Raw genomic sequence first — 27,541 nt, 5'->3', positions numbered from 1 at the left:
AGGATATGCTGGTTAGATCAGCAGTACAGCTCGAGGAAGGTAGTTCTAAGGGAAAATTTGAAGAGTGGAATTTAGATGGCCCGAATAGTTTAACCTTGTTTAACCACCGCTGCTGTTGTGTGCAACAGTGGCAACTCCGCGCTAACGCGCGTTTAGCGTGTTTTATAACAGGGGGCTGAAGGGAGCTAGGAATTGGCATAAAACGACCAATGGACTACTAGTTTCTGGCTGAAACTTCACCAAATCGGACAAAAAGGCCGCTCAGTGCTTCCCACTCCCACTGGTAAGCAAAGAAACTTCCCTCCTTCCTAATAAGGCAATGGATCAGTAACAGGAACTAAAAACAAAGCCCAGGGATCAGCAACTCTGAAACTGGACTACTCTAGTTCAGTAAGGCGGGAAAACAAGAGATTTTTTTGTTTTATTACAGAGATAAGGAAAAAAACAGACAATAAATGCTATAAATGCTGTAAATCGGCTAGCGCACTTTAGTGTGTAGCCTACAGAAACAATTTGCAACAATTAGTAACTTAAAGTGCAATAAACAGTGTAAAATGCAGAAATCACTTAAAGTAGCAGTAAAACAGGCGAAATGCAGTCGCTAGCTTAATAACAGTGGGAAAGCCACAAAAATACTTATATCTGGTAGAAAGTCACTCTTTTAGCTCTCTGCTGCTTGGATCACTCTGCAGGCCACCACGAGGATCTGTGCTGAGTTGGTACAAGCTGGAAAACGCGTGTTTAGCGTGTTTTATAGCAGGGGGCTGAAAGGAGCTAGGAATTGGCCCAAAACGACCAAAGGACTACTAGTTTCTGGCTGAAACTTCACCAATTCGGACAAAAAGGCTGCTCAGTGCTTCCCACTCCCACTGGTAAGCAAAGAAACTTCCCTCCTTCCTAATAAGGCAATGGATCAGTAACAGGAACTAAAAACAAAGCCCAGGGATCAGCAACTCTGAAACTGGACTACTCTAGTTCAGTAAGGTGGGAAAACAAGAGATTTTTTTTTTTTTTTTTTTTTTTTTTTTTACAGAGACAAGGAAAAAAACAGACAGTAAATGCTATAAATGCTTTTAAGCGGCTAGCACACTTGAGTGTGTTAGCCTACAGGTAAAATTAAGCAACAAATAACTTTTTAAGAGTGCAAAACAGTTAATCAACACAAAAACAGTTTAAATAGAATGCAGAGCTGTATAAACAGGCTAAGATGCAGTCGCTAAGCAGTAAATATTCAAAAAGCCAGAAAAAATACTTAAATCAGTTATAGCAAATACAGTTATAACAAATGCTCTGAAATATACTGTATATTTCCAATATGTTTGAGAAGGACAGTCAGAACACAAGAAGGTTCAGGCGAAAAGAAAAAAGTTTTGTTTTACTTTTTGAAAAGGGAAAAAGGAGGAACAGAAGGCCTTATCAAATGTTCTCTCTGTATTAAGAAGAATGAGCTAATGACACTAGACTGGGAGGTGTGTCACAGTAGGGGCGGGCAACTGCAAAGCCACCAAGTATAAGAGCAAAACCAACAGGGAGGGAGGGTGGGACAAAATAGCCTAAGAAAGCACTACAGAGTCAAATGAAAGTTTTTAAACAGATAAGGATTTGTGAAGATTCTGGGACCTGAGTGTGTGTCCCTGTCTAGTTATTTGCTGCCAATACCTTGGTTCATTTGCCAGTTTGCTGCAATACACTCCCACCTCCTCTTGCTTATTGTCTGTATCCCTGATCTCAGTCACCCCTATCAGCAGAATCCCCTTTCTCCATTCTTGAATTGGCTTAGTTCTTAAGGTAACCTTCTGCTACTTTATTAATATAATATTCTGTATGATTATTGTTGTTCTCCTTAAAGGTTTGCATCCAAAATCCCAGCCTCTCCTGTTACTTGAATATCTTTGTCATCTCTTTCCATTTTGAGTTATAGTTTTCTGCTTGTGCTGTGTATAGGACCCTTAAGTGTGTTGCTGTGAAATACCCCTTCAAATCGGGTAATCTCAATCCGCCCTGTTCTATTAAAAGAATAAGCTTAATCCCACTTGACTCTTACCATCTTCCCCTTCCAGATAAAATCCTTCAGTTTTGTATTACCTACTATCCACAACGTCTCCTGTGGTTGATAAAAATATGTCTGACCTGTATATAAGATTAAAGGGGCTAAAACATTTTAACTGCTTGGATCTTACTATCAGTATCCATATAGCAGAGCTCCTATTTTCTCAATTTTTGTATTATCTTTTATTTGGCCTCTTCCACTATATCCTTAGCTGCCACGTTGGTATTATTTTTAATTCATACTCCTAATTAATTCATTTTATCATGTCCCTATAACTATGAATATTGCTGAACCAGTTCGTATTTGGGTACATAATTTACTGCTATTGCTTTTGTTTTGGCTTCATTAATTTTGTATCCCGAAAAGGTTTGAACGTGTTTCAGTATGTTCCACAGCACTGTAATGTCCCTTTCTGGTTTTGTCAGGTATACAATAATGTCATCTGCAAATAGAGCCAGGTTCTCTTGACTGCTATATCCTTGAATTTCTGAGTCCCTTATTTTCTTTGCCAGTGGTTCTAAATATAATGCAAACAACAAAGGGGAGAGAGGACACCCCTGCCTAATTCCTCTGCTCAAGCAGAGATTATCAGAGAGGACCCCAGCCACTTTAATTTTCTCCTCCAATCCCTCATATATCATCCTAATCAACCTTATAATTTTTTCGGGGAATAAAATGCTTCCATTGCTCTGCTCATAAAGTCCCAGCTCACTCTATCAAATGCTTTCTGTGCATCAAGACCTACCAACAACAGCAGTATTTTCTTACATTCTGCATCCCTGTGGATCATCACTGTTCTGTTAATGTTATCAAATGTTTGCCATCCCTCCACAAATCCACACTGATCCATATCTATCAATTTTGGTATCACTTTTGGCATTCTTTTTGCCATTATAGAGATAAACACTTTATAATTATGATTTAGTATTGAAATGGGCCATTATGAAGCTGGTTCTGATAGATCTTTATCCTCTTTAGGTATTACAGCTATCACCGCTTTCTTCCAGGATGTTGGTACTTCTCCTCCTCTTAAAATACTGTTAAACAAAACCTTACAGATCTTTATCATTTTTTCCCTCCTAGCTTCCAAATCTCCACAGGAATGCCATCTATTCCTGGGGACTTTCCTGTAGATTGGTTATACATAATCATTTTTATCTCCTCTCCTACTATCCTGTTAGTAATTGAGCCTCCTCTGCCCCTAGTCTGGGCATATTTAATTCTTCCATAAACATTTCCATTTGTACATTTTCTTGATTTCTATATTTCTGTGCTTTATACAGACTTTCATAGAATTTTCAAAGTACTTCCTGTACCTCTACAGGATCCCTTGTTATCTTCCTTGTTATAGGCTCCCTAAGCTTGGTGATGTCCCTTTCTATTTTCTGTTGCCTAAGTCGTTGTGCTAAAAGTTTTTGCGGTCTAGGGTTATTATGAAAAAAGTTACTTAATGGTCGAACATTATCCATATTTATGAGGACATGATAAAATGAAGTATTTAGGAGTATGGATTAGAAATGACTCTGTGGTGGCAGTGAAGGCTATGTGGGAAGAGAATAAACTGAAGATAATACAAAAATTGAGAAATTGGAAGTTTTGTTATATGGATATGGACACTAAGATACAAGCCATTAAAATGTTTTAGTCCTTTTAGTCTTGTACACAGGTTTGGCATACTTTTATCAACCGGAGGAGAAGTTGTGGATAGCAATTAAAAAGAGTTGAAGGATTTTATCTGGGAAGGGAAGACAGCATGGGTGAAGTAGGATAAGCTGATTCTACCAATAAAACAAGGTGGTCAAGGATTACCTAATTTGAGGGGGTATTTTAGAGCAACGCAGTTAAGGCTCATACACAGCACAAGCAGAAAACTATAATGCAAAGTGGAAAAGAATGATGCTGACACAGGGAGGAAGCTGAAGAAATAAGGAGAGATTGGGATTTTGGATGTAGACTCTTAAGAAGAACAACCAAATTCATACAGTACTGGCATTGTACTCTCTCACTGGCCTAATGAGGGAAGAGTAGAGGGAGACAATGAGCTCTTTCTTCCTGGATGCAAAATACTTAGTAATGAGATGTGCCACATAGAACAACTTTCTGACCACAGTGGCAATGTGGTGGTTAAAAAAGAGGTTGCTGTCAACCTGTATTCCCAGATCTCTTATAACGCCTTCTGTGTTCAGTGGACTACTGTCGATGTGGTAATTCATGGGAACCAAGTTTTTCCCAAAGGGGATGACAACACATTTTTTGACATTGGGCTTAAGGCCATGGTTCTGACACGAGTCGGTGGTCTCAGTGAGGACTTTCTGTAGGATGCCAACATCACTTGGGGAGTTAATAATAACTCCCAACTTTCAATTGTCTGTGAACTTTGTCAGCCAGAGTCCCTTTGTGTTGGCCTGGAGTTCAGAGAAGTAGATACCAAACAGGAGAGGACCCTGGACTGAACCCTGTGGGATTCTACTCGTGACTGGTCAGCAGTCTGACTTGCAGTCAGCTACTTTCACACTGCAGGTTCTATCTGTGAGCCAGTTTGCAACCCACCTAGTGATAGGGGTTGATGTCTAGCTTAGTGAGATTTTCTATGATTTCTGAGTGGGGAATGGTATCAAAGGCCTTGGCCAGATCAAGGTAGGCTGTATGAACCACCTTGACTTCATTCACAGTTCTCATGACTAACTCAAAGAGGTCGGCCAGGTTGAGCAGGCATTATCTACCCTTCACAGAAGCACTGTGTGTGATCCAGAGTTTGGAGATTCCCTGTATCCTTGTTTATAAGGTCCATGATGATGCGTTCCATAGCTTTGCATATTGGACACATCAGGCTAATGGGGAGATAGTTCCCAGGGTCTGTAGTCGCTTCTCCTTAGTGGAGAGGAGTGACTGTAGCAGTGCACCATTCAGTAAGGACAAAGCCTAAGGTGAGGCTGTGATTGAACAGGGCACACCGTTGTGGTGCCATCTCACTCTGTAGTTCATGAAGGACACAGCCAGGGATATGGTCAGGTCCCATAGAAGCTGTATTCTTGGCCTTGGACAGTGCTGTTTTAACCTGTGCAACAGTAATACTGGGTGCCTGGCAATCTACTGGTATTGTGATTGGTCCTTTGGTGGGGGAGAGGGGGGTAAAGTTGGCACTGAATCTGAAGGCCAGTATATTGGCAATATCTGTTGACTCTGTGTGGGAGGTACCATTGTGCAGTAGCTCAGAGCAAATCTGGGTATTGCCGTGGAGATTCTTTACATAAGTATAGAAGGCCTTGTTGTTGTCTTTACTATTTGCTGCAATTCTGTTTTCATAGCTAGCTTTAGAGGATTTGATGAGGGATCTTAGCTTTTTGTTGAGGCTGATAAGGGAGTTTTTCCAGCCAGATTGGCTTCCTTTTTTTGGAGGAAACGTCCTGGTTCTATTGGGTATGGCGAGATTCATGCGTTTGTATATGTGTTCGTACAGGGCATCAGTGTATGATTCAGTGGTCATGCAACTTTCTCTGTTTGCATGGGTGCCATGAAGTTAGTCACCTCTGTTTTTAGGAGCCCAAAGTTAGGTTTGGAGAAATTTTACATGGTGGTTACCTTTGCTGAGGAGGGTGGGAGGGATGTAGATTTCCAAGGTGATTAGTTTGTGGTCGGATCTAACCAGGGAGGAGATGACTGTTGGTGTAGAGCAGCGGTCGCCCATGTTAGTAATGTCCAGGTCAAGGATGCTGCTACCTTTAGTGGGGGTAAGAACCAGGTGGTCCAGGGCATTGGAATTAATGAATTCCAGGAAACGTTGGGTAAGTGTATTGGTACATGAGTAGTTTTCCCAGTTAATGGAGGGGTAGTTGAAGTCACCCAGTATGAGAGTGTTAGGTTGGACCCTAATATTCTCCAGGGTGCTTAGGAACGTGAAGTGTGAGTCTTGGGACATGGTTGGGGACCAATAGCAGACTACAACCTGAATCGCTGTCTACCTAGTGTTAGCTGCACCTGAAGTGTCTTTGATGCGCTATGTTGGGCTACCAGTCTGGAGGTGTGTGCATCCTTTATGAATATGGAAGCACCACCACCTTTGGAGCTACGGTCCAAGTTCTGGGGCTGAAAGGTGTGGAATGAGTTCTAGCCTGGTAGTGCAGGAGTCCTTTCTGCTGCCTTGAACCAGATCTCTGTTACAGCACAAATGTCGATGTTCTCCATTTTAAGGAGTGCTTCGAGCGAGTGCATTTTGAGATTTAGACTTCTGGTTTTGTCAGGTATACAGTAATGTCATCTGCAAATAGAGCCAGGTTCTCTTGACTGCTATATCCTTGAATTTCTGAGTCCCTTATTTTCTTTGCCAGTGGTTCTAAATGTAATGCAAACAACAAAGGGGAGAGAGGACACCCCTGCCTAATTCCTCTGCTCAAACAGAGATTATCAGAGAGGACCCCGGCCACTTTAATTTTCTCCTCCAGTCCCTCATATATCATCCTAATCAACCTTATAATTTTTTCGGGGAATAAAATGCTTCCATTGCTCTGCTCATAAAGTCCCGGCTCACTCTATCAAATGCTTTCTGTGCATCAAGACCTACCAACAACAGCAGTATTTTCTTACATTCTGCATCCCTGTGGATCATCACTGTTCTGTTAATGTTATCAAATGTTTGCCGTCCCTCCACAAATCCACATTGATCCATATCTATCAATTTTGTTATCACTTTTGGCATTCTTTTTGCCATTATAAAGATAAACACTTTATAATTATGATTTAGTATTGAAATGGGCCAGTATGAAGCTGGTTCTGATAGATCTTTATCCTCTTTAGGTATTACAGCTATCACCGCTTTCTTCCAGGATGTTGGTACTTCTCCTCCTCTTAAAATACTGTTAAACAAAACCTTCCAGATCTTTATCATTTTTCCCTCCTAGCTTACAAACCTCCACAGGAATACCATCTATTCCTGGGGACTTACCTGTAGATTGGTTATACATAATCATTTTTATCTCCTCTCCTACTATCCTGTTAGTAATTGAGCCTCCTCTGCCCCTAGTCTGGGCATATTTAATTCTTCCATAAACATTTCCATGTGTACATTTTCTTGATTTCTGTATTTCTGTGCTTTATACAGACTTTCATAGAATTTTCAAAGTACTTCCTGTACCTCTACAGGATCCCTTGTTATTTTCCTTGTTATAGGCTCCCTAAGCTTGGTGATGTCCCTTTCTATTTTCTGTTGCCTAAGTTGTTGTGCTAAAAGTTTTTGCAGTCTAGGGTTATTATCAAAAAAGTTGCTTAATGGTCCAACAATATCCATATTTATGAGGACATGATAAAATGAAGTATTTAGGAGTATGGATTAGAAATGACTCTGTGGTGGCAGTGAAGGATATGTGGGAAGAGACTAAACTGAAGATAATACAAAAATTGAGAAATTAGAAGTTTTGTTATATGGATATGGATACTAAGATACAAGCCATTAAAATGTTTTAGTCCTTTTAGTCTTGTACACAGGTTTGGCATACTTTTATCAACAGGAGGAGAAGTTGTGGATAGCAATTAAAAAGAGTTGAAGGATTTTATCTGGGAAGGGAAGACAGCATGGGTGAAGTAGGATAAGCTGATTCTACCAATAAAACAAGGTGGACAAGGATTACCTAATTTGAGGGGGTATTTTAGAGCAATGCAGTTAAGGCTCATACGTAGCACAAGCAGAAAACTATAATGCAAAGTGGAAAGGAATGATGCTGACACAGGGAGGAAGCTCAAGGAATAAGGAGAGATTGGGATTTTGGATGTAGACTCTTAAGAAGACCAACAGGGCACTTATCTGCAACTGCAAGTTAGCAAGCAGGTGCAGGTAGTCCCTGGAGAACACAAATGCATTCTTCTGGCAGAAATGGATGCAGGAAAATAGACCGATGGTGAAAAGATACGTTCGGAACTGGCTGCAAAGAAGTTCTGTTTATGGTAGGCCTGAACGTCACCCTTATGCCCTATGCTACGTAAGGAGCATTTGGGTGATGTTTGGCGTACCTTTTAAATAAGCAATAAGTAGTCTTTGGTACACTGGCCAGATGGTCGGACTTCCTCATCAGGAAATCCCATATGGTAATGAATACTGCAGCAGTGAGACATCTTATCTTCCTCTATAGAATCAAACACTGTATCACAGAAGGTACAAGGTAAACATGCCTCACCTATTCTTACAAATTTAACTACTACAATTAAAGTTAAGCTCTCCACCTGTTACAATAAGTATTCAAGTTTGCTAACAACATTACATGTAGGATGCATCAGGTGCATAGGCCTGAAAGAACTAAACTGACATGAGCTACCTAACACTCACAACTTACTACTGCACACAATCTCACATGTGCACCAGAAAATATCGAGTACTAAAAGCTACCCTGCAGCACTACTCTCCATGTAGAGACCTTCGCTCAACTAGTAAGCTCTTAGTAATCACAGTAAAGTCTAATGACTCATCAGGTGGTGTTATACTCCTATTTTATATCTAAACGTTGGAACAACATCTCAACATATGTAAAAAGAACCAATGAAATTTCCGCATTCAAGCCATTACTGAAACAACACTAAAACTACATGTGGTCATGTACATGCTCCTCACATGGATAACTCATTTTCTGCTGTCATTTCATACCCCTATCCCTTTATAACTTCTAAAGCCTTCTACAAAACACATCTTTCTTCCGTTCCACCTCAGTTTTCTTCTTCACTTAATCCCTACTTTACAATTCATTTTCTTTCTTATCTTTCTACCTTATTCATGTCCTTCAAATATTTTCCACCACTCTCCTGTAACCAGGTTCTGTCAGTAAGTACCCTAGTATTCTTACCCCTACTGTCTTTCACTCATCAGCTATGCAATGCCTCTCTCCCGCTTCTAGTTTTAACTACTGTTTATCTAATGACTAATATTTTCACACTCCTTAATTTTATTTTATTTCTAATATCTATACTGTAACCTTCCTTACCTATGTCTTATAAGTCATGTCTAAGGTCTTGTAACCATGAAACACTCCAGGTATATGACATAATAAGGTCTTGTAACTATGAAACACTCCTGGTATATGACATAAAAACACCAAAACCACTCTCTGAACACTGTACAGTTCATCTTCCAGATCTCCACACCTCGTAGAGAATAGACTTTTCTTCAAAACACCAGCAGTGTGTGGAATATGAAAAAACGCTCAAGTGAATAAAAAAACTTTAAACATTTACTAAAAAAGTGTATTGAATTGATAAAGCACTTTCATTCCTGACCCAGAACTTCATCAGAATCTGTCTTCTAATTACAATATTTCTTTTTATACAGAATCTGTTAAAGGACCAGCTACTAAAAAACCTTACTATTGAAAATGTTCAAATGCAAGTATAAATTCATTCCTAAATCATTTTTAAAAAGCATTGTATCTGATGTTGTCAGTCTTCGTTTATTCTTGACAGATGGGAATTAATTCTGATCCTCGGAACTGGCCTGGCTGTTATACAGCTTGCTCCAGCCAAAAACTCTCAAGCCAAGTCTCTACCGACAAAGCCCCTGTGTTCATTACCTCAGATCTTGTTTGCCGCTCTGTCAGCAAGACACGTCAGCCTTCTCTCAGCTACATGTTGCCTTATTTTTCTACTTTTAGTGAGAAAGCTAAATCTTTCACCTTAAACTCCTTCCTGTTCTATCATTTTACTTCTATTATACTTAAAAATTACTGTATTTTCCTTCTCTACTCACCTTTTTTCTAACCCATTGGGTTTTTCTTCTTGTCATCATTGGTACTAGCCTCTTTCTACCTCAGGTAATCTTATCTACAATCACTGGTAGATTTCTCCTTTTCTTCTTTCCTCTTGTGTGTATGTGGGTGTACAAGTGTGTTTTTTGGTGGGGGGGGGGTAATTTTATTGTTGCCCTTCATTTTTGGATATGTCTGACAAACCAACCATGACTGAAAAATCTGCTGACAAACCCCCTAAAGGTACATCAGGTTTCAAACATTGTAAAGACTGTGATAGGAAGATGCCAAATTATGATGGGCATCTTTCTTGTGTATACTGCTTAGGGGTACCTCATTTGGAATTGGACTGTGAAATTTGTAAGGGGTTCAGTCAAAGAACCTTGGCAGAGCATTATAACAAGCTCTTGCTCAAAGATATCCTTAAATCCCCCTTCAGTGAAGCCTTGTATAAGGCAGACATAAAACAGGATCCTTCAAAACAGAAGAGCCTGCCTGTACCGACCTCACCCTGGGTTCCAGAGGCTCCCAAAGGGAAATCCTCAGTTCCGCATTCTTTGGAACCGATGACCAAGGCTCCTAGATTAGACTTTCTGACTCCTCGGCACCATCAACCTCTGTGGTGCTGTCACCTGCCTTGTCGGCACCGTCGTCTACAGTTACTGGCTTGGCACCAACTTCACCTATTTCAATGCAACCTGCTACATCGACACCAAAGCTATTTCAATCTACCCTCTCAGTGCTGAAATCTGTATTAGAAGTGCCCCGGACAAGATATTCTCCTACGATAGATTCCTATGTAGAACAAGTACTGAGTCCATTTTTAGAACACCCTGAGTCTCCTTTAGCCCTTTCGGTATGGTCATCCAGGACTCTCTCAGAACTAGATGTCATTAGATTGGTAGATCAGCTGTTACTGGTCAGATGTATCCGATTGGTAGATCAGCTGTTACTGGTCAGATGTATCCCTGCCCCTTCTCATTCCCCTTTCCCATCTGGATTGGGGATCTTTTCTCCTAGGACTCTTAATTATCCTCCTCCAACTACGACCACAGTTTCAGAGCCCAGCACTTCAATAGCTCCAGTACCGGCTGTGTTGGTGCAGTAAGGTGTATCCACCTGGATGCCGGAAGTTGCTCTGACCTCTTTAGTTCGTGTTTTGGAGCTGACTGAGTCTCCGGGGCAAGACCCCTCTGTCAGTTCCATGGTTCCTGGGTCGGCACCCACTTTGGGTATGGTGCTGATCTCGGTTCCAGAAACCTTGGCAGTTATAGGTCCTTCTCTGGTTCCAACCTTGGAAGGTGGCTTCTCGGAGCAGAGTGTGACCTCGTTTCTGAGGTGGTCTTTCTCGGTTCAGAGCTCCCACTTCTCTTCAGAGGGTGCTGTATTTCAAGTTATGGAGAGAGCCTTAGCCTCTACAGGCTCCCAACTTGTCCCACTTGCATCGTAGTGCCATGTTTCCCTTTCCTCTGGCCCAGAGTTGACACCTATCTCTATGACAGGACAGCGAGCACCGAAGCTTCAAGTTACCCATGTACAGGGTCCTTCTTCAGAGTCCTCCTCAGAGGTTCCCACTGAGGAGCCACCCCAAAAAAGAACTTGTAAAAGGAAGCATCTGGATTCCCCTTAAGAATCTATCATGGAAGACACGGATTTCGATGAAGGGAAGGGTTCCCCACGGTCACCCCCTGTGAATATCTCCTTTGGTGACATCCTAGAGATCTTGAAACAGAATGGTAACTGGAAGTTCCAAGACCCATCCTCAGAGAAGAATGTGTACTTGCAAGCCTTTGGTGCTTGACCATCTCCCTCCTAGGTATCCCCACCTGATAACGACCTGATAAAACTAATCACGCAGTGGGCTTGGAAGGCTCTTGATGCCTTAGAGCCTATCCCCTGGAGATTGGACAAAATATTATCCCCACCAGAAGACCAGCAGTATTGGGCAAAGGGTTTGTCAGTAGATGGCATGCTGGTGGCAGCAGCCACTATAAAGGAACTAGAAACTCTAGTTGGGGCTGTGTCCAGCAACAAGATAATGTTGCCTCGTAGCTAGCCACCCTGGAGTCTGTTTCGAACTTATCCATTTGACTTGTTGCCCATGCAGTCAAAGGGACGACCAGGGCAGCGGGTTCCAGCATTGCCATTAGGTGACATGCCTGGATGTGCTTATGTGACTTCGCAGAGCCCTTCATGTCTTCCTTCATCAACACTCCATTTGACGGTTCTTCCCTGTTTGGCCCTAAAGTTAAGGACACACTCGCCAGATGTGAAAAGGATGGTAAGACCCTGTCTGCCCTGGGCATTCATTTTCTACTCCTCAGTGATCCCTCTCCAGGAATCAGAGGAGTGGGAAAATGTGGTTCAAAAAGTCTCACGGACCTTTCCATGATGTGGCAGCAGTTCCTCTCAAGGCAAAGGGGGGAGCTCAGATAGAAGATGATGACCCTGAGGCAGAGGTGGCCCATGAAACCAGAGGTCCAGAGATTCCCTCTCTGGACAGCCCTAACAGAACTCCTGAAAGGAGGCCCAATTGCTTACATCTGGAAACAGTCGGGAGATGACTTTCTCTGCACCTGTCAACCTGGAGTCAAATTACAACCAGTTCATGGGTGCAGAAGATCATTGCCAGAGGCTATAGTATCCCCTTCAATATAATTCCCCGCTCTTAAAAGAAAATCCTGGATGTTCCACCCCATCAAAGGGATCAAGCCACCCAAGAGATACACTGGCTACTACAAAAAAGAGTCATCCAAGAAGTCCCACCAGACCAGCTAAAATCCGGATTCCACTCAAGATTCTTTTTAGTGCCAAAAAGACAGGGGACTAGAGTCCAATACTAGACCTTAGCCTTTTAAACAAATTTTTCCAGCAGACAAAATTCCAGATGGTCAAGGTTCAGTCTATCCTCCCTTTTCTGGAGAAAGACATTTGGATTTGCTCTGTAGACCTTCAAGATGCGTATTATCCCATAAAAACAAGCAAGCACTCAAGAAAGTTTCTCCACTTTTGGCTGGGAGCCAGTCATTACCAGGTCAGAGCCCTACCATTTGGTCTCACCACAGCCCCCAGGGTGTTCACCAAATGTATGGTGGCCATCACAGTCCACGTGAGATTACATCGATTCCAGGTGTTTTCTTATCTAGACAACTGGCTCCTCACCGCCCCCACCAGGCATCTGCTGACTCAAAACTTGGACTTTGTTACACATCTATTCAGATAGCTCGACGTAACTGTAAACTACGAAAAATCGCAGCTATCTCCCGCTCAAGACTTGGAGTACATAAGGGCACAACACGATACAGTCTCCTGTATAGCCTCCCTACCACTTCACAGGCTTCAGAAAATAAGATGTCAAGTTCAATCCATATTACCAAGGGGAAAAGTACCTGCTCTTCTTCTTCTGCAAACCCCGGGTTCCATGATAGCAGCTATCACCTTAGTTGCCACGGCATGGTTTCATGTGAGAATATTTCTGTGGCTTCTAGCCTCACAATGGTCCATTCTTACTCACCCATTAAGTTACCCAATTTTAATTACACAAACTTGCAGGAAAGACCTGTCTTGGTGGATGGAGTCAGAAGAGATCCTGATTGGATGACTCTTTGTTCCCCCACAACCAAAGGCCGTTTTGACCACTGACGCCTCCCAGATGGGGTGGGGGGGATTATATGGAAAAGACAGTCCAAGGCACTTGGTATCCCCAAGACGCGTACTTGCACATCAACATCCTGGAGATGAGAGCGGTGCTGTTAGCATTGCAAGCCTTTCAGAATGTTCTTCCTCTGGGAACGGTTGCAATCCATTCGGACAACATGTCAGTAGTTTGGTACATCAACAAGCAAGGGGGAACTAAATCCTACCCCCTCTGCCAGGAAGCTGTCAGAGTTGGGCAGTAGATGATATCTTCCAACCACTTTCTTATGATAACACACATCCCAGGAAGTTCCAGTGTGATAGCGGACAAGTTGAGCAGACATATATTACCGCCTCACAAGTGGTCTCTGATTCCCAAAGTGGCAAAACAGATATTTCGCCAATGGAGTGAACCTTGCTGCGACCCATTTGCCTCCCTGATAAACAACAAATGCAGCACGTACTTTGCCCTACTCCCTCCACAAGGAGAGTCCTCCAGATATGCTGTCCTTCTAGATTGGCCCCTGGGTCTCCTTTATGCATTCCCCTTTTTCTGAAGTAAGCCAAAAGGTTGCGATCCAGAGTAATCCTCATGGCTGTGTTCTGGCCCAGGCAAGTTTGATTTCCCTTTCTGTGCCTGGACCCAGCTCCGGATCTACCCTCACACCCCCAAGGCTGTTACACCAGGACCTTCAATCCCTTAAGCTCACGGCTTGGTTTCTCCAATTCCAGTAATCACCAGGCAATCTACTATTACTTCACCTGTCTGAAAAATTCTTCTGGCTTCTCATATACCATCTACTAGGAAGTTATATGACAGCAAATGGAAATGATTCTCTCTTTGCGCTTCTGAAAATAATCTAGATCCCTTTTCAGCTCCTGTTGACAAAATTTTAGACTTTTTGGCGGGTCTTTTTAATCAAGGTGCGGCTGCCTCTACCATCACAGTTACTCTAACAGCTGTCTCTAATTTTCACAATGGTTATGGTGACCACTCCCTAATCTCCCATTGCTTATGTAAAGTTTTTCTTAAAGGATTCCTTTGTATAAAATCCCCATTCAAGGATCCATTACCACCGTGGGATCTTACTTTCATTTTGCAACATTTGGTATCATCTCCCTTTGAGCCAGCAGCCACTTTCAACTCAAATTCCTCTCCTGGAAAACCCTTTTTCCTAGTCACCATTACCTCCACCAGAAAGGTTTCAGAAACACAGGCACTTTTGCAAAACCACCATATATAATCTTCCATAAGGATAGAGTGTCCTTGAGAACTAATCCTTTCTTTCTTCCTAAGGTGGTCTCTGAATCAAACATCAGTCAGTCCATTTATTTACCAGTTTTCTTTCCAAATTTCTCTAACAAGGGTGAATACTGTCTACAAATGCTAGACATTCACAGACAGCTGAGATTTTTCCTGGACAGGACTATGGATGGTAGATCTTCAGACCAACTATTTATTTCCCTTTCTGGACCAAGGATTGGTAAACCAATCTCCAAGGTGACCCTGTCGAAATGGCTAAGAGATTGTATTACCTTCATTTATGATCATAACAATCGTAAATTACTTGCTCCTATAAGGGCACACTCAACCAGATTGATGGCCACTTCAGCGTTTTTTTCATTCCAAGGCTTCTCTGGATGAAACATGTGCAGCAGCCACCTTGAGCAACTCCTCATACCTTTATCACTCATTACAAATTGGATATGGTCTTCAGGGGAAGAGTATCGTTTGGTTCTATGGTGCTCAGGAATATCCTTCCATAAGGCCGCCCAGGGTATAGGTAGCTGGGGACTCTCTCCCATCTGTCAAGAATAAATAAAGATTGACAACATCATATAAAGAAGTTATGTACTCACCATAACATTCCATCTGTGTTGTTGATCTTTGTTAATTTTTGACATCCCTCCATCCTTAACCCCTCCTTTCAGATATCCTGGAGGACGTACCCTTGTCCTGGGCTTCTGCTAGGGTTTTCACCTTGGACATGGCTTCCTCTCTATTATTATTATTAGTAATAATAGTATTATTATATTAGATACTTAATCTTGCTGCAATTTTGCAAACTCAGTCTGAGATAATGAACACAGGGGCATTGTGGGTAGAGACTTGGCTCAAGAGTTTTTGGTTGGCATGAGCTGTAGAATGGCCGGGCCAGATCCAAGGATTGGAACTGAATCCCATCTGTCAAGAATGAATGAAGAATGACAACACAGATGGAACATTAGGGTGAGTACATAACTTCTTTTTTAGCATCACTGAAAATATCAATAAATAAAAAACAAAAATTAGCCTTTATCAAAAAAAAAAAAACCATCACCCATCCTCATATAAACTGAGCACGGACCCTTGCAAACTTGCTACCTAAATAGAAGCTAATTTAAGAAATTTTTAAACAAGCTGGCCAATGGAAATGCTCAAGACTGAGCCTTATTCCAACAATCTCCAACTCAGATGGGTCCATTGCTACACTGTTCTGCTACAAGGGTGCAGGGGGGCCTCTTGATGTAAGATGGCTGGTTTTTAATGCTCAGATAATGCCAAACAGTCTAGATTCAGCAAATATGAATCTAGCCTATGCTATAAAATACAAAGTCTCAAGCGGACAGAATTTTTATTTTTTATTTTTATTTTGCTGCTGACTTCTTAACTAGGTTGATGAACTCTCTTCAGGAATGACACGGACCACAGGGACAAAAGCATACATGACAAACAATGGGTAAAGATCAGAAAATAAACAATGTTAAGTTTAAAACATGCAGTTTTAAAGATTACAATAATCTTTTAAAGATTACAATAAAAACTCATGTAATGTTCCATTCAAATAGTAGCATACAGAAATGAAACAGTTGTGTAGCAAGACTGTATACAAGAGTGTGCCAAAGGAATATTCAAGTGTAATATCAAAAAGTTATTATAAGTAGTAGACATTGCAGTGAAGCCACAAGTTAAGTGAAGACAGTCTTGTATCTGTGATTGACAATTCATCGTTGTCACACTATATGATTATCTGTTCTCCTTAAAACATTGGCTATTACAGACAGAAAAAAAGAAGCTTAAGCAGCTCAGATTTGAATGCATGAAACACATTCTTCCCCATCATTAAACCATTTCAGTTTGCAGGACCACTGCTTCTGAAACCCAGCACCATATTTGTTCACCTTTGCTTAGAGTTAACAGGATGGTGGATGGCAATATTCTGGAAAAAGTACATGAAATATTATTGAATCAAGCATCAGCCTCAACCTGGCTGTAATGGAAAGCCACCTTTTCTTCTAAGGAAAGACAATGTTTATGAACTTCTGAGATGGATATTGTATTGATCTGTATATTTTATTCATTGTGGTTTGAGGGTTCCCAGTTCCACATTAAATTCAGTGCAATGCCCATTAATGCCTACTCCAGCCATTGTGTAAGAAGTATTATGCCAGTAGCCTTCTGGACTTAGAAGAAAACAGTCAAAGCTGATTCAAAGCCAAACCAACATCTTTCTGCATTTTGATGAAATGAAAACAGTGGGTCAGACTACATTCCATGGCAGCTGCCCTTTTTAATCATGGTTATAAATTTGTTCTGTGGGTTGTGGAACTTAATTTCATCATCTTCGGCTAATTTCTGGGAGGAAGCAAATAGCATTAATGATGAAGTTGTTAAAGTAGTTCTCAGACTGTCCCAATGTCCTGCATCAATCAGAGTATGCAAAAGCCTTGTTATGACAATGAATTCCATACTTTTGAGTAGAGAAGGATACAGGTAGGAAATAAATTTACCCACTTGAGAATAAGCTTATGATTGGCAAACATTATAGTAATTATCATGTATAAATTCCCAGTATAAAGAAAATGTTCTTGTTGCCTTCATTTGTACTGAAAGCAGTCAACCAGTTCATCTTCTAGAATACTTCAAGGATAAGCAGTCTAGGTTGTCTCGATAGCTGGAAAGCATTTTCAGCCTTAAGAGCTTGAGACAGACTCTTCGTTCATGTCACTAACATTGGCCTTATATATATATATATATATATATATATATATATATATATATATATATTTAGAGAGAGAGAAAGAGAGACCATCCATGGAGCCTGCACAGGTATATGAGTGAATCAGAGCATTTGCTTCCATGTTTTGCATGGTGTAAGTTTAGATATACTGACCTTTATGAGCTTGATGCTTGATATACAGCAATCAACTTGTGGCCTGGACACTATGCCAGTCAGGCTGGTTAGAGTTTTACTTGCATGTCTTGAATCCACTTATTCTCTAGAATGTAAGGTCCTTGATAAGTGTAGGAATTTTTCTACCAGTTTTAAAAGTTAAGCTTTGATTGCTGCAGGTTTTGAAAAAATTATGTTGGGACCTTTCTAATCAGAAAAATGCCTTACCATTTCTAACCTGACCTTTAGAAACAAGATTACTGAAAAGGTTTCCCTGTAGTTTAAATCTGATTTAATCTCTTAGACCCGTACCAGAATGTTTCCAGGAGGTTGCTTAGGAGTGTGACTGTTGCTTTGGCAATGAAAAATCAGTTTTTATTCAGTTTTGGTCCTCCTTGACCTCTGATTAGCATTAACACTGTACACATCTGGATCTTCCTTAAGTACCTCCATAACCTGCTGTGGTTTATCATGCATGTTCGTAGACTGCCTTTCCTCATATCTCTTTGATTATAAACCCAGGGTAGTTTCTAAGATTAATTCTTCCATGACTTTCCATTACTTTTGGAGGTTCCTCATGGTACCATTCTTGGTCTTATTTTGTTTATATTGTATTTCCTTTTATAGGATATGTCATTTAGTGGAGATGTTTGCGTTATTTATGTGATACCTTATTGTAATTGCTGTTCTTTCAGGAATAACTGATGGCCCTAGCAGCATTAAACAGAATTCTGGAGGCCAGGTTTAACTGTATAAGGAGGTCAGCCATAACAAGATGTTAATAGTTATGGGGGTACTGGAGTAGAGTTATTGTGTACAGTGTATACTTATCGTGTACAGTGTATACTTTAGGGATGATCCCCAGTGATCATGTACCATTTAGACACTGAATGATGCCCACGGTTAAATCTCATTTGTACCATCTCTGTAATGTCACTCAAATAATTAAGTACCTTCTTCTGTCTCAGGACTTTTTAGAGGTTGTGCTCTGGTCTCATTATGGTTGAACTACTGTAAAGCCGTTTGTTTTAATCTGGATATTAGTGACCTTAAGTTTCTTGCATACAGTTTAGAATACTGCAGCCTGTTTATCAATGGAGTCTAACCATTATTCACATATAAAGAAAACAGTTTGTATACTGAGCCCAAGTCCTGGGTAATTCATTACCGTATCTGTTAAGAACTGAGCACAGTGTGGCCCAGTTTAAGATGTTTACTTATTCAGTGAAATGTATTTTAATAATCAATAAATTTATTGTTGTTAAGCTTTGGTAACTGAATTTGTATTTACTGAACTCTCATGATGCCCTGCATATTTGCAGATGTGGTTGATTCTAATTTATTGCTAATTGTTGTCTTTTAGTTTTTGCACTATTTTGCACCAAATCTAGGTTTAGGCTTGACAAATAAATGTAACTGACTGATTACAGCCTGATTTTCCATCTTCGTATAGGTTTGGAAAACATTCTGAAGATGACATCACTATTCTTGCTCCGCTGATTCAGTGTTGCATGTAAGTGAGCCGTCAAAAGCAACTATTAAAAATATTTATGTCTTTCTATAAAAATACCACAGTTTACCACAAAATGCTGATCTTAACCTTCAATACTGTTTAGTGAATTTTTTTTAATGCCCTGGCTTCTTTCCAGGTGTAGTTTTCTTTAAAATGCACTTCAGATTCTTCCTTGTAATTAAAGATAAAAGTAATACTTGACAACAGACCAATGGTACAGGGGGTTAAAGGCCTTACTCTAACCCAGACAACCTGTGTTCACTTAGCAGCCCAAGCAATGGAAGGTCACGAGGGGTGGGGTTGGGGGGATGAGAGGCCGGTATCATCCCACCTTTCCTGGGGTTACAAAGGCAGCCTAGACTCACTGCAGTAAAACAGCAGTGTGATAAACTGGCAGGCTATGTGCTGCAAGCAGGTGTACAGCTTAGTCAGAGATTGCTCATGCAGCTACTAATGCAGCAATTCAAATAGAGTTCACAAAGGCTCCTGTAGGGAGGTAATGAGTATTAGGATATACTCCCTGGCAGGAAATCATGCTGTACCAGGATCCTTGATCTCCATTACAGAAACACACACACTGGGTTGGGTTGAGTTCAGGGAAAATAAGGCAGGTCAGGTAGACCTTATGAATGAAGAGAGAGAATGGTGACACCTAATGGTCAGCTACAGAGAGGGATGGAGGATAAAAAAGTAACATTTTATTTGTACAACACAGCTTTAGGAAAGGAATCATTATTGCTATCATTACTATACTATCTGAATTTCTTAGAGTTATTCATATACCATTTAATTATCAGTCATGCTAAAGTTCTGTGTATAAAACAGTGTACGAAACTTCTCTGTGTGGAAGATTTTCAGTCCATATATTTCTAGTTAATCACTGTATATTAATCAGATCAGACAATAGTAGTAGAAGTAGCGAACATAAACTCGCCAAGTCAAAAAATAATAATAGAAAATATATAATTCTACAGCATTACTAAGTATTCGAAAGTAATCCAAGCAAGGCAGGCAGTCTGTTTCCAGTCGAAAATCCTTTATTAAGTACACAGACAAGCGATCCAAGTAAAACAAAAATAGAGTAATAATTTCCTCACAAGCTTTCTAAATATATATATATATATATACTTTTTATCAGGCATGGGAGTGGTTTATTGTGCTGTAAAACAAAGTGTTATTGGTACACATGTTAAATTCACATCCCTTCCCCCATCAGTGTGACATTCGAGCTGGTCCTGCCCTACCTAGTAGCTGTCATAATAATATATAGCCCTAATGTACTTTAATGGTACATCTTATTTAGGTTCATAGATTCATACTAGGCTATCTGCCCTAGGGCATTTATAAGCCTAGCCAGAATGTGTTTGGCTTTCGCCACCCATTTTAAATTTATTTTGCTATGCCCTTTTTCGAGGTTAGTATACTGTGCCTCTGTCTAACAGTGACACAGAAGTGATACCGGGTAAACCTCGATCTCCCATCCACTCATCAAGATTCCTCTTGAAGAGAGTCAATGAGGGACTCTGCCTAACCTGGACTGGGATTTTATTCCAGAGTGAAGGGAGCCTCTGGGTTATGAATCTGTCCCTCCAGCATGTCCTATTTATTTCAGTGCTGAGGTTCAAGTCTCTCGAGCGCATAGCTCGATGGGATTTGGATTTTCTGAGGTGAAGCATGTCCATTAATTTCGGGTTGGACATGGCTTTATACGTCAGGCACAGATCGCCTCTGAACAGGCGGTATGCCACTTAACCAAATTATTAAGTCTGTGATTTTATACAAGGCAATATACTACATGGCTGGAAATATATCAGCCTTAGTTCATTTTGCGATCAAAAATTATATATAAATATATACATATACATTTTGCATGTAAAAATCAGTTTCCATTTTCATAACCTATTGTTAACAAAGATCACTTTCGTCCTTCTAGACTTCTTCAGGTCTGTGTACAAGAACCCTAAAAACCTATATAATTGTATAATTAGTTAGTATTGTTATTACCATCATTTTGAATAAAGTGGAAAAAAGAGAACCAGAAAAAAATAAAAAAATATATGTATGATGATGGAAACAAAATATACACTTAAATTTCAAATGATTTAAAATGGTATTTAAAACCAATTTGTAGAAAAAATAAAATAAAATACAATTAGTCATGTAAACAATGTGGCAATTTTCTAAGTTCCAGTGCACTTTTAATTGAACAGTAGTAGTTTAGCCCAGGCTTTCTAAAAGAGTTCAGCTTTAATTGCCACATGAGTTCCTGTTTCTCCAGAATATTCAGGATGTCTCCTTCAAGATCACCCATGTCTATGCAATCCAGGATCTGTAACTTAAAACCTGTGTGTCTTTTATGAAGAGAAAGGTGTTTGGCTAGTGCATTATTTTTACATCCAGAGCGGATTTCTGACAGATGACATGAAATCCTTCGCTTGAGTTTATTTACAGTCTTGCCCACATAGAATGCATCACATTCATTGCACTGTGCCTTGTAAATTACTTTTTTAGTGTTACAATCACCCCCTGCACTGGTTTTAATGATCTTCTTTAAATAAGGGCAATAAAAACTATCACCGTGCTGTATAAATATACAAAATGTACAATTAGTTTCACATCTTTTCTTACTATGATAATCCAAAGTGTATGTCAGGATGCAGCTATTTTTGCATTTGTTATTCTCTGTGGAATTACTTAACATTTTTCTACTGGGGAGGTTGAGTGAAGGTGCTTCAGTCCTTTTCAGTTCTATAATGGGTTCAGGATGTTTTTTAACATCTGACTTTCATAGCCTCTCACTAGAAAATCATTCTCTAAGTTGTTCAGGTTTCTCAAAAATGGTTCCATCTCTGTGGTAATTCGAGCTAATCTACAGCCTTGGGACTTCACTACATTATACTTGTTTTTTGTAGGATGTAGACTTTTACTGTGGAGTAATAAGTTAGCCCTCATTGGTTTTCTGAATAGATCAGTGGTGATTCTGTTATTGTTGATGTCCTTGGAAATCTGCATATCTAAGAAAGTGGTTGAAGTACAGCTATGGGAAGAGGTAAACTTCAGGAAGGGGGTTGTTTCACTGAGGTAAGTGATAAAATCTCCAAGCTGCAAGGTGTCACCTTCCCACACAATAAACTCAACCTCCCCAGTAGAAAAATGTTAAGTAATTCCACAGAGAATAACAAATGCAAAAATAGCTGCATCCTGACATACACTTTGGATTATCACAGTATCAAAAATATTATTGAAGAAAACTGGGACATTGTCACAGGAAACCCTTTTCTGATTAACATCTTAGGTGAAGCCCCATCATTTGTTTATAGGAAGGCCAGGAATATTAGAAGTTTTGTTGAATTTAAACCTAGACCATGTGAGAAAAGCACTAAAAGATGTGAAACTAATTGAACATGTTGTATATTTATACAGCAAGGTGATCATTTGTATTGCCCTTATTTAAAGAAGATCATTAAAACCAGTGCAGGGGGTGACTGTAACACTAAAAAAGTAATTTACAGGGCACAGTGCAATGAATGTGATGCATTCTATGTGGGCAAGACTGTAAATAAACTCAAGCAAAGGATTTCATGTCATCTGTCTGAAATCCGCTCTGGATGTAAAAATAATGCACTAGCCAAACACCTTTCTCTTCATAAAAGACACACAGGTTTTAAGTTACAGATCCTGGATCGCATAGACATGGGTGATCTTGAAGGAGACATCCCGAATATTCTGGAGAAACAGGAACTCATGTGGCAATTAAAGCTGAACTCTTTTAGAAAGCCTGGACTAAACTACTACTGTTCAATTAAAAGTGCACTGGAACTTAGAAAATTGCCACATTGTTTACATGACTAATTGTATTTTATTTTATTTTTTCTACAAATTGGTTTTAAATACCATTTTAAATCATTTGAAATTTAAGTGCATATTTTGTTTCCATCATCATACATATATTTTTTATTTTTTTCTGGTTCTCTTTTTTCCACTTTATTCAAAATGATGGTAATAACAATACTAACTAATTATACAATTATATAGGTTTTTAGGATTCTTGTACACAGACCTGAAGAAGTCTAGAAGGACGAAAGTGATCTTTGTTAACAATAGGTTATGAAATTTTTACATGCAAAATGTATATGTATATATTTATATATAATTTTTGATCGCAAAATGAACTAAGGTTGATATATTTCCAGCCATGTAGTATATTGCCTTGTATAAAATCACAGACTTAATAATTTCATTGAATAAGATGTACCATTAAAGTACATTAGGGCTATATATTATTATGACAGCTACTAGGTAGGGCAGGACCAGCTCGAATGTCACACTGATGGGGGAAGGGATGTGAATTTAACATGTGTACCATTAAGACTTTGTTTTACAGCACAATAAACCACTCCCATGCCTGATAAAAAGTATATATATATTTAGAAAGCTTGTGAGGAAATTATTACTCTATTTTTGTTTTACTTGGATTGCTTGTCTGTGTACTTAATAAAGGATTTTTGACTGGAAACAGACTGCCTGCCTTGCTTGGATTACTTTCGAATACTTAGTAATGCTGTAGAATTATATATTTTCTATTATTACTTTTTGACTCGACGAGTTTACGTTCGCTGCTTCTACTACTATTGTCTGATCTGATTAATATACAGTGATTAACTAGAAATATATGGACTGAAAATCTTCCACACAGAGAAATTTCTTGCACTGTTTTGTTTTTAGACCCACTACACTTTAGTGGGTTGTTTTGAGACTTCGGGGATACCACGGAGATTACTTGTTTTTTAAAGTTCTGTGTATAATGACATCTCAAATGTCATTGGACAATGTCAGATTTGCTGTTGTTCACCTTTCAGTGCAAGGTATCACCTGGTTCAGATTTATCTGCTGCTTTACCCAAACTGTTGAAATTCCTAGACATACATGGTGTTCCTCTTCATGTATATGAGCAGAGCAGCACCCCCATCATGGAACCCCCATTAAGCTCCCTTTTTATTTCAATCTTAGGTGCTAGTTACTGTATACCACCAGGGAAAATCAAGTCAGAGAGGTCCTTTCTCACTCATAAACAACTTTGAAGGCAGATGTGTTCTATATAAAACTAAGCTTACAATCTTCAGTGAACTTGACTTTCCAGACACTTCAAGCCTGTAACTTTAACTACAGAGGAATCATACCTTATGGCTACTTGTCTTAAACGGACTAGATCAGCTTGCTTTCCCTAGGTGTGACTTCATACTTTGCCTTCTGTTTGTACAAAGACATTGAATGAATAAAGACCATTGCTGTCATCTACTCTGTCCTCATATTTACTGGTTATAGTTCCATTACATACTCATCCCTAGGAACTACCTCCCAAGTAAAGGTTGTTTGTTGAGGTGCCCATGTAACAGATATGAACATGGGAACTCTGCACATCCCTAATATGGGTAATACTATAAAAACGCAACCTCATACCAAATGGGCATCTTCCAAAAAAAAGCAAAATAACCATCAACCCAAGTGCTTGTTTCATGAATATGTCCTATTCTACCCCTCATATCTGTCAAATTCATCATAGATTTTCCTGTGACGTACTCACAGAAGTAACATTATTCCCTGCCCTTTCAACAATGAACAAAAACTGGTATGTTTACACCAAGTTCAAAATCATCTTTTAGGAGCTCACTTCTTTCTTCCTGTTTCTCATTACTTTGGATTTCTCTTAGTTGCAACATCTTTAATTCAGTTGACTGCATATTTTTACCTGTTACAAATGCTACAATATTTATATATCAGTGTTTACTTTGGATTCTGTGCATAACCTTGTAACATTTATTGTTTGACTGTCTCCTTTTGATTCATAATTTGTTTATAATGAATAAACATACTGCATTTTTTTTCTCGGATGACTATTTTCCTAGGATAAAGAATTCAACCTTGCTTAAACTGCAGCTGCTTTCATTGCCAGATTATAAACTAAGTGATGTCATGAGGGAATCCCTGCTCCAGGATTTGTTGGTACCGGTGATAACAGAACCTCATCTTCTGGCATTGGACAGACGATTGGTACGAATACTGAAAGCCGTACAAGACTGTATCAAGACCTTTGGTGAAAAAAATGTCATAGCAGATGACAGTCTGAAAAATTCCTCCTCTTTTAGCATAAGAACTATGAATGTATGATGTACATTTCAAAAGGGCTGCAAAGACAGATTTTACAACGAAAATGTGTTTGCCCTGGAACTTGTTTGCACAGATTAGTCTTTTTTCACCAGCACACTATTTATTGATAAAGAATGAGAAGTCTGGGTCTGGAGGATAAAACTGTCAAACAGAACACTTGGGTCATGGCGGTTCAAATCCTCCCATAACTATTTGGCTGCTGTTTGGACATATTCTTTGGTTCTGCTGTGCTTCACTTTACCCAGCTGTTACTATTTCAAAATGTTTCTTGAAAGCTTGAAATTATAGAAAAATACAATGTGAGTCCTGAGCTGACCAATTGGGTGCCACAGTGCATATAGACTAATATATAGAACCACATTATTTTTACAGCTCTCACAAGAGAAGAGGTTCACAAAAAAGACATGAAGGACTAAAAGCAGTAAACAATTGTTGCAAATTATTGGTGCATTTTCTATGAAGTTTGTAGTGTACTTATCATGTCTGCATTATCAAGATTGACTGCTTCTGCAAGGGATGCTTGCTATTACTTTTATTACCCCACTTCCTTTAAATTATTTGGAATAATTTTAATCTCTGCAGTTAGTATTTCTTCCACGTCAGAAATGAGACTTGGTTTCTGTTCTGCTTATCGTAATTTGTAAAACTAGGAGTAACAACATGCAAAGAGGTGAAATTAATGACTTCCATATACCAGTGGGTGAGCTGAGCTGAGATTTGAACCCGTCATTCATTTTTATATCCCAGTTATAAAAGTACTTAATTACAAAAATGCCACTCATTTTAAAATGATTTCAAATTCAACACAAATAGAAATCTTGATTCACGGTGTAAACAGATCCATTTTAGTAGTGTTGCTGGCTACAGTAGAGCAGTGTAAGGCAGATGAGGCCTGGAACCTGATATATGGCTACTGTCAAAACTGCAGTTAAAGGACTGTGAACTGAAGTCTGAAAAATATATATTTGAGGCGATCAGACTGCAGAAGTGATGTGAGCCCCTCTTCCCATTTTTATTGTAGCAAATCAACAAAAAGTTACTCTGTTGATAAAAATATTAGAATTACTAATGTGATATTACTGAACTTTCAATACATTATTCTCTGCCTTCCACTTCTTTATTTTAGACTCAGGCTCATGCTGTCCTGAAAAATAATTCTTGGCAAGACTGAGCATAAGCATGCACTGCACACAAAAAAAGACTGAAAAATCTCATTGCCATAGTAAATAAGAACACATCCAGCACTAATTAGAAGAAAGCAAGTGATGTCTCATTTTGTCTAATTTCTGTTGTATTCTTGTTATAATTTTTTTATTACAGAAAGCAGATCTGCAGTTCTATAGTAGCAAATAATAAAATATGTATACATATTCTATCTACTTTCAAAATGCAGTCACGTATTACATACTAAAATAATTTCCCAGACCAGTTAGTATGAAGATGATAATATAGTCCTGTGTATTTTACTCTATTGCTGCTTGTAGTTTAAAAACAAAAAAATGTAGCTTATTGTAACAATAAGACTGTTTCCTAAAATGACAAGCAACCTTTTATGCTCACTAGCACTATATCAGGTGTTTAAAGCTACACATTCCATTCTACCTAGAAAGAGAAAATTGGATACAAACCAGCTGTATCCTTTCTATATAAAAACATTAGACAGCATAAAGTATCAGAGCATGGTTTTCCTACTAGTGGATGAAGCCTGATCTCTCGAGCTTTGACTGCCTGAGCTTCAGGTCGCCAACGATTGGAGTTCCTCAGTAGGAAATCACTGCCGGCAAGTTGTGAAAGATATGATTCCCTATCTGAGGGAATTTCCCCCTTTTTCAAGTAAGTGCAACCTTGGAGTTGATATATATAAGTTCTGGGAGAGTGTGGGGTTTACCCCCAACATTGAAGGTGCAGAGAAGGGGGGCTTACCCCCGTGCAAAAATACTTTAAAAAGTGATTTTCAGCAAGATGTTCAAGTGAATACATTTCAGGGATTCCGATCCTCAGTGCATTTGTTTTGTCTGCTCATAGTGGAAGCATGTTTGAGATATTCTCTATATATCTGCTCACCCCAAATAAACATTGCTTTAAAATCTGTGTTCATTTACCTTCACTAACATTTGTTTAGAATCTTTATTTACCTTCACTTCACATAAGTGTTTTCTGTCATAAGTCTGCATACTGTCAAATAAAACAGATAAAGTTAAAAGAAAACAAAAATATAAAACATAATTAAAAGGAAACATCAGATCTAAAACAATATTTAAAATAAAAAACATCAGTTACAAAGCATGATTAATTCAAG

At 39.3% G+C, this 27,541-nt stretch overlaps 1 protein-coding gene across 1 annotated transcript in view; it reads left to right on the top strand.

The window, feature by feature from the left end:
• Positions 1-27,333, top strand: part of FAM20A (FAM20A golgi associated secretory pathway pseudokinase) — a 1,212,293-nt gene extending 1,184,960 nt beyond the window's left edge. The window contains exons 10-11 of the mRNA XM_044085124.1: positions 19,015-19,074; positions 24,981-27,333. Coding sequence (XP_043941059.1) covers positions 19,015-19,074; positions 24,981-25,242 — 322 coding nt within the window. The 3' untranslated portion in view covers positions 25,243-27,333. The remainder of the gene's footprint in view (positions 1-19,014; positions 19,075-24,980) is intronic.
• Positions 27,334-27,541: the final 208 nt, after the last annotated feature.

This window comes from Protopterus annectens, chromosome 10.part0 (assembly GCF_019279795.1).
Source record: "Protopterus annectens isolate FY-2018-M chromosome 10.part0, PAN1.0, whole genome shotgun sequence".
Taxonomy (NCBI): domain Eukaryota; kingdom Metazoa; phylum Chordata; order Ceratodontiformes; family Protopteridae; genus Protopterus; species Protopterus annectens.
The sequence above is the reverse complement of the archived record's forward strand: the minus strand, read 5'-3'. Positions and strand labels throughout refer to the sequence as shown.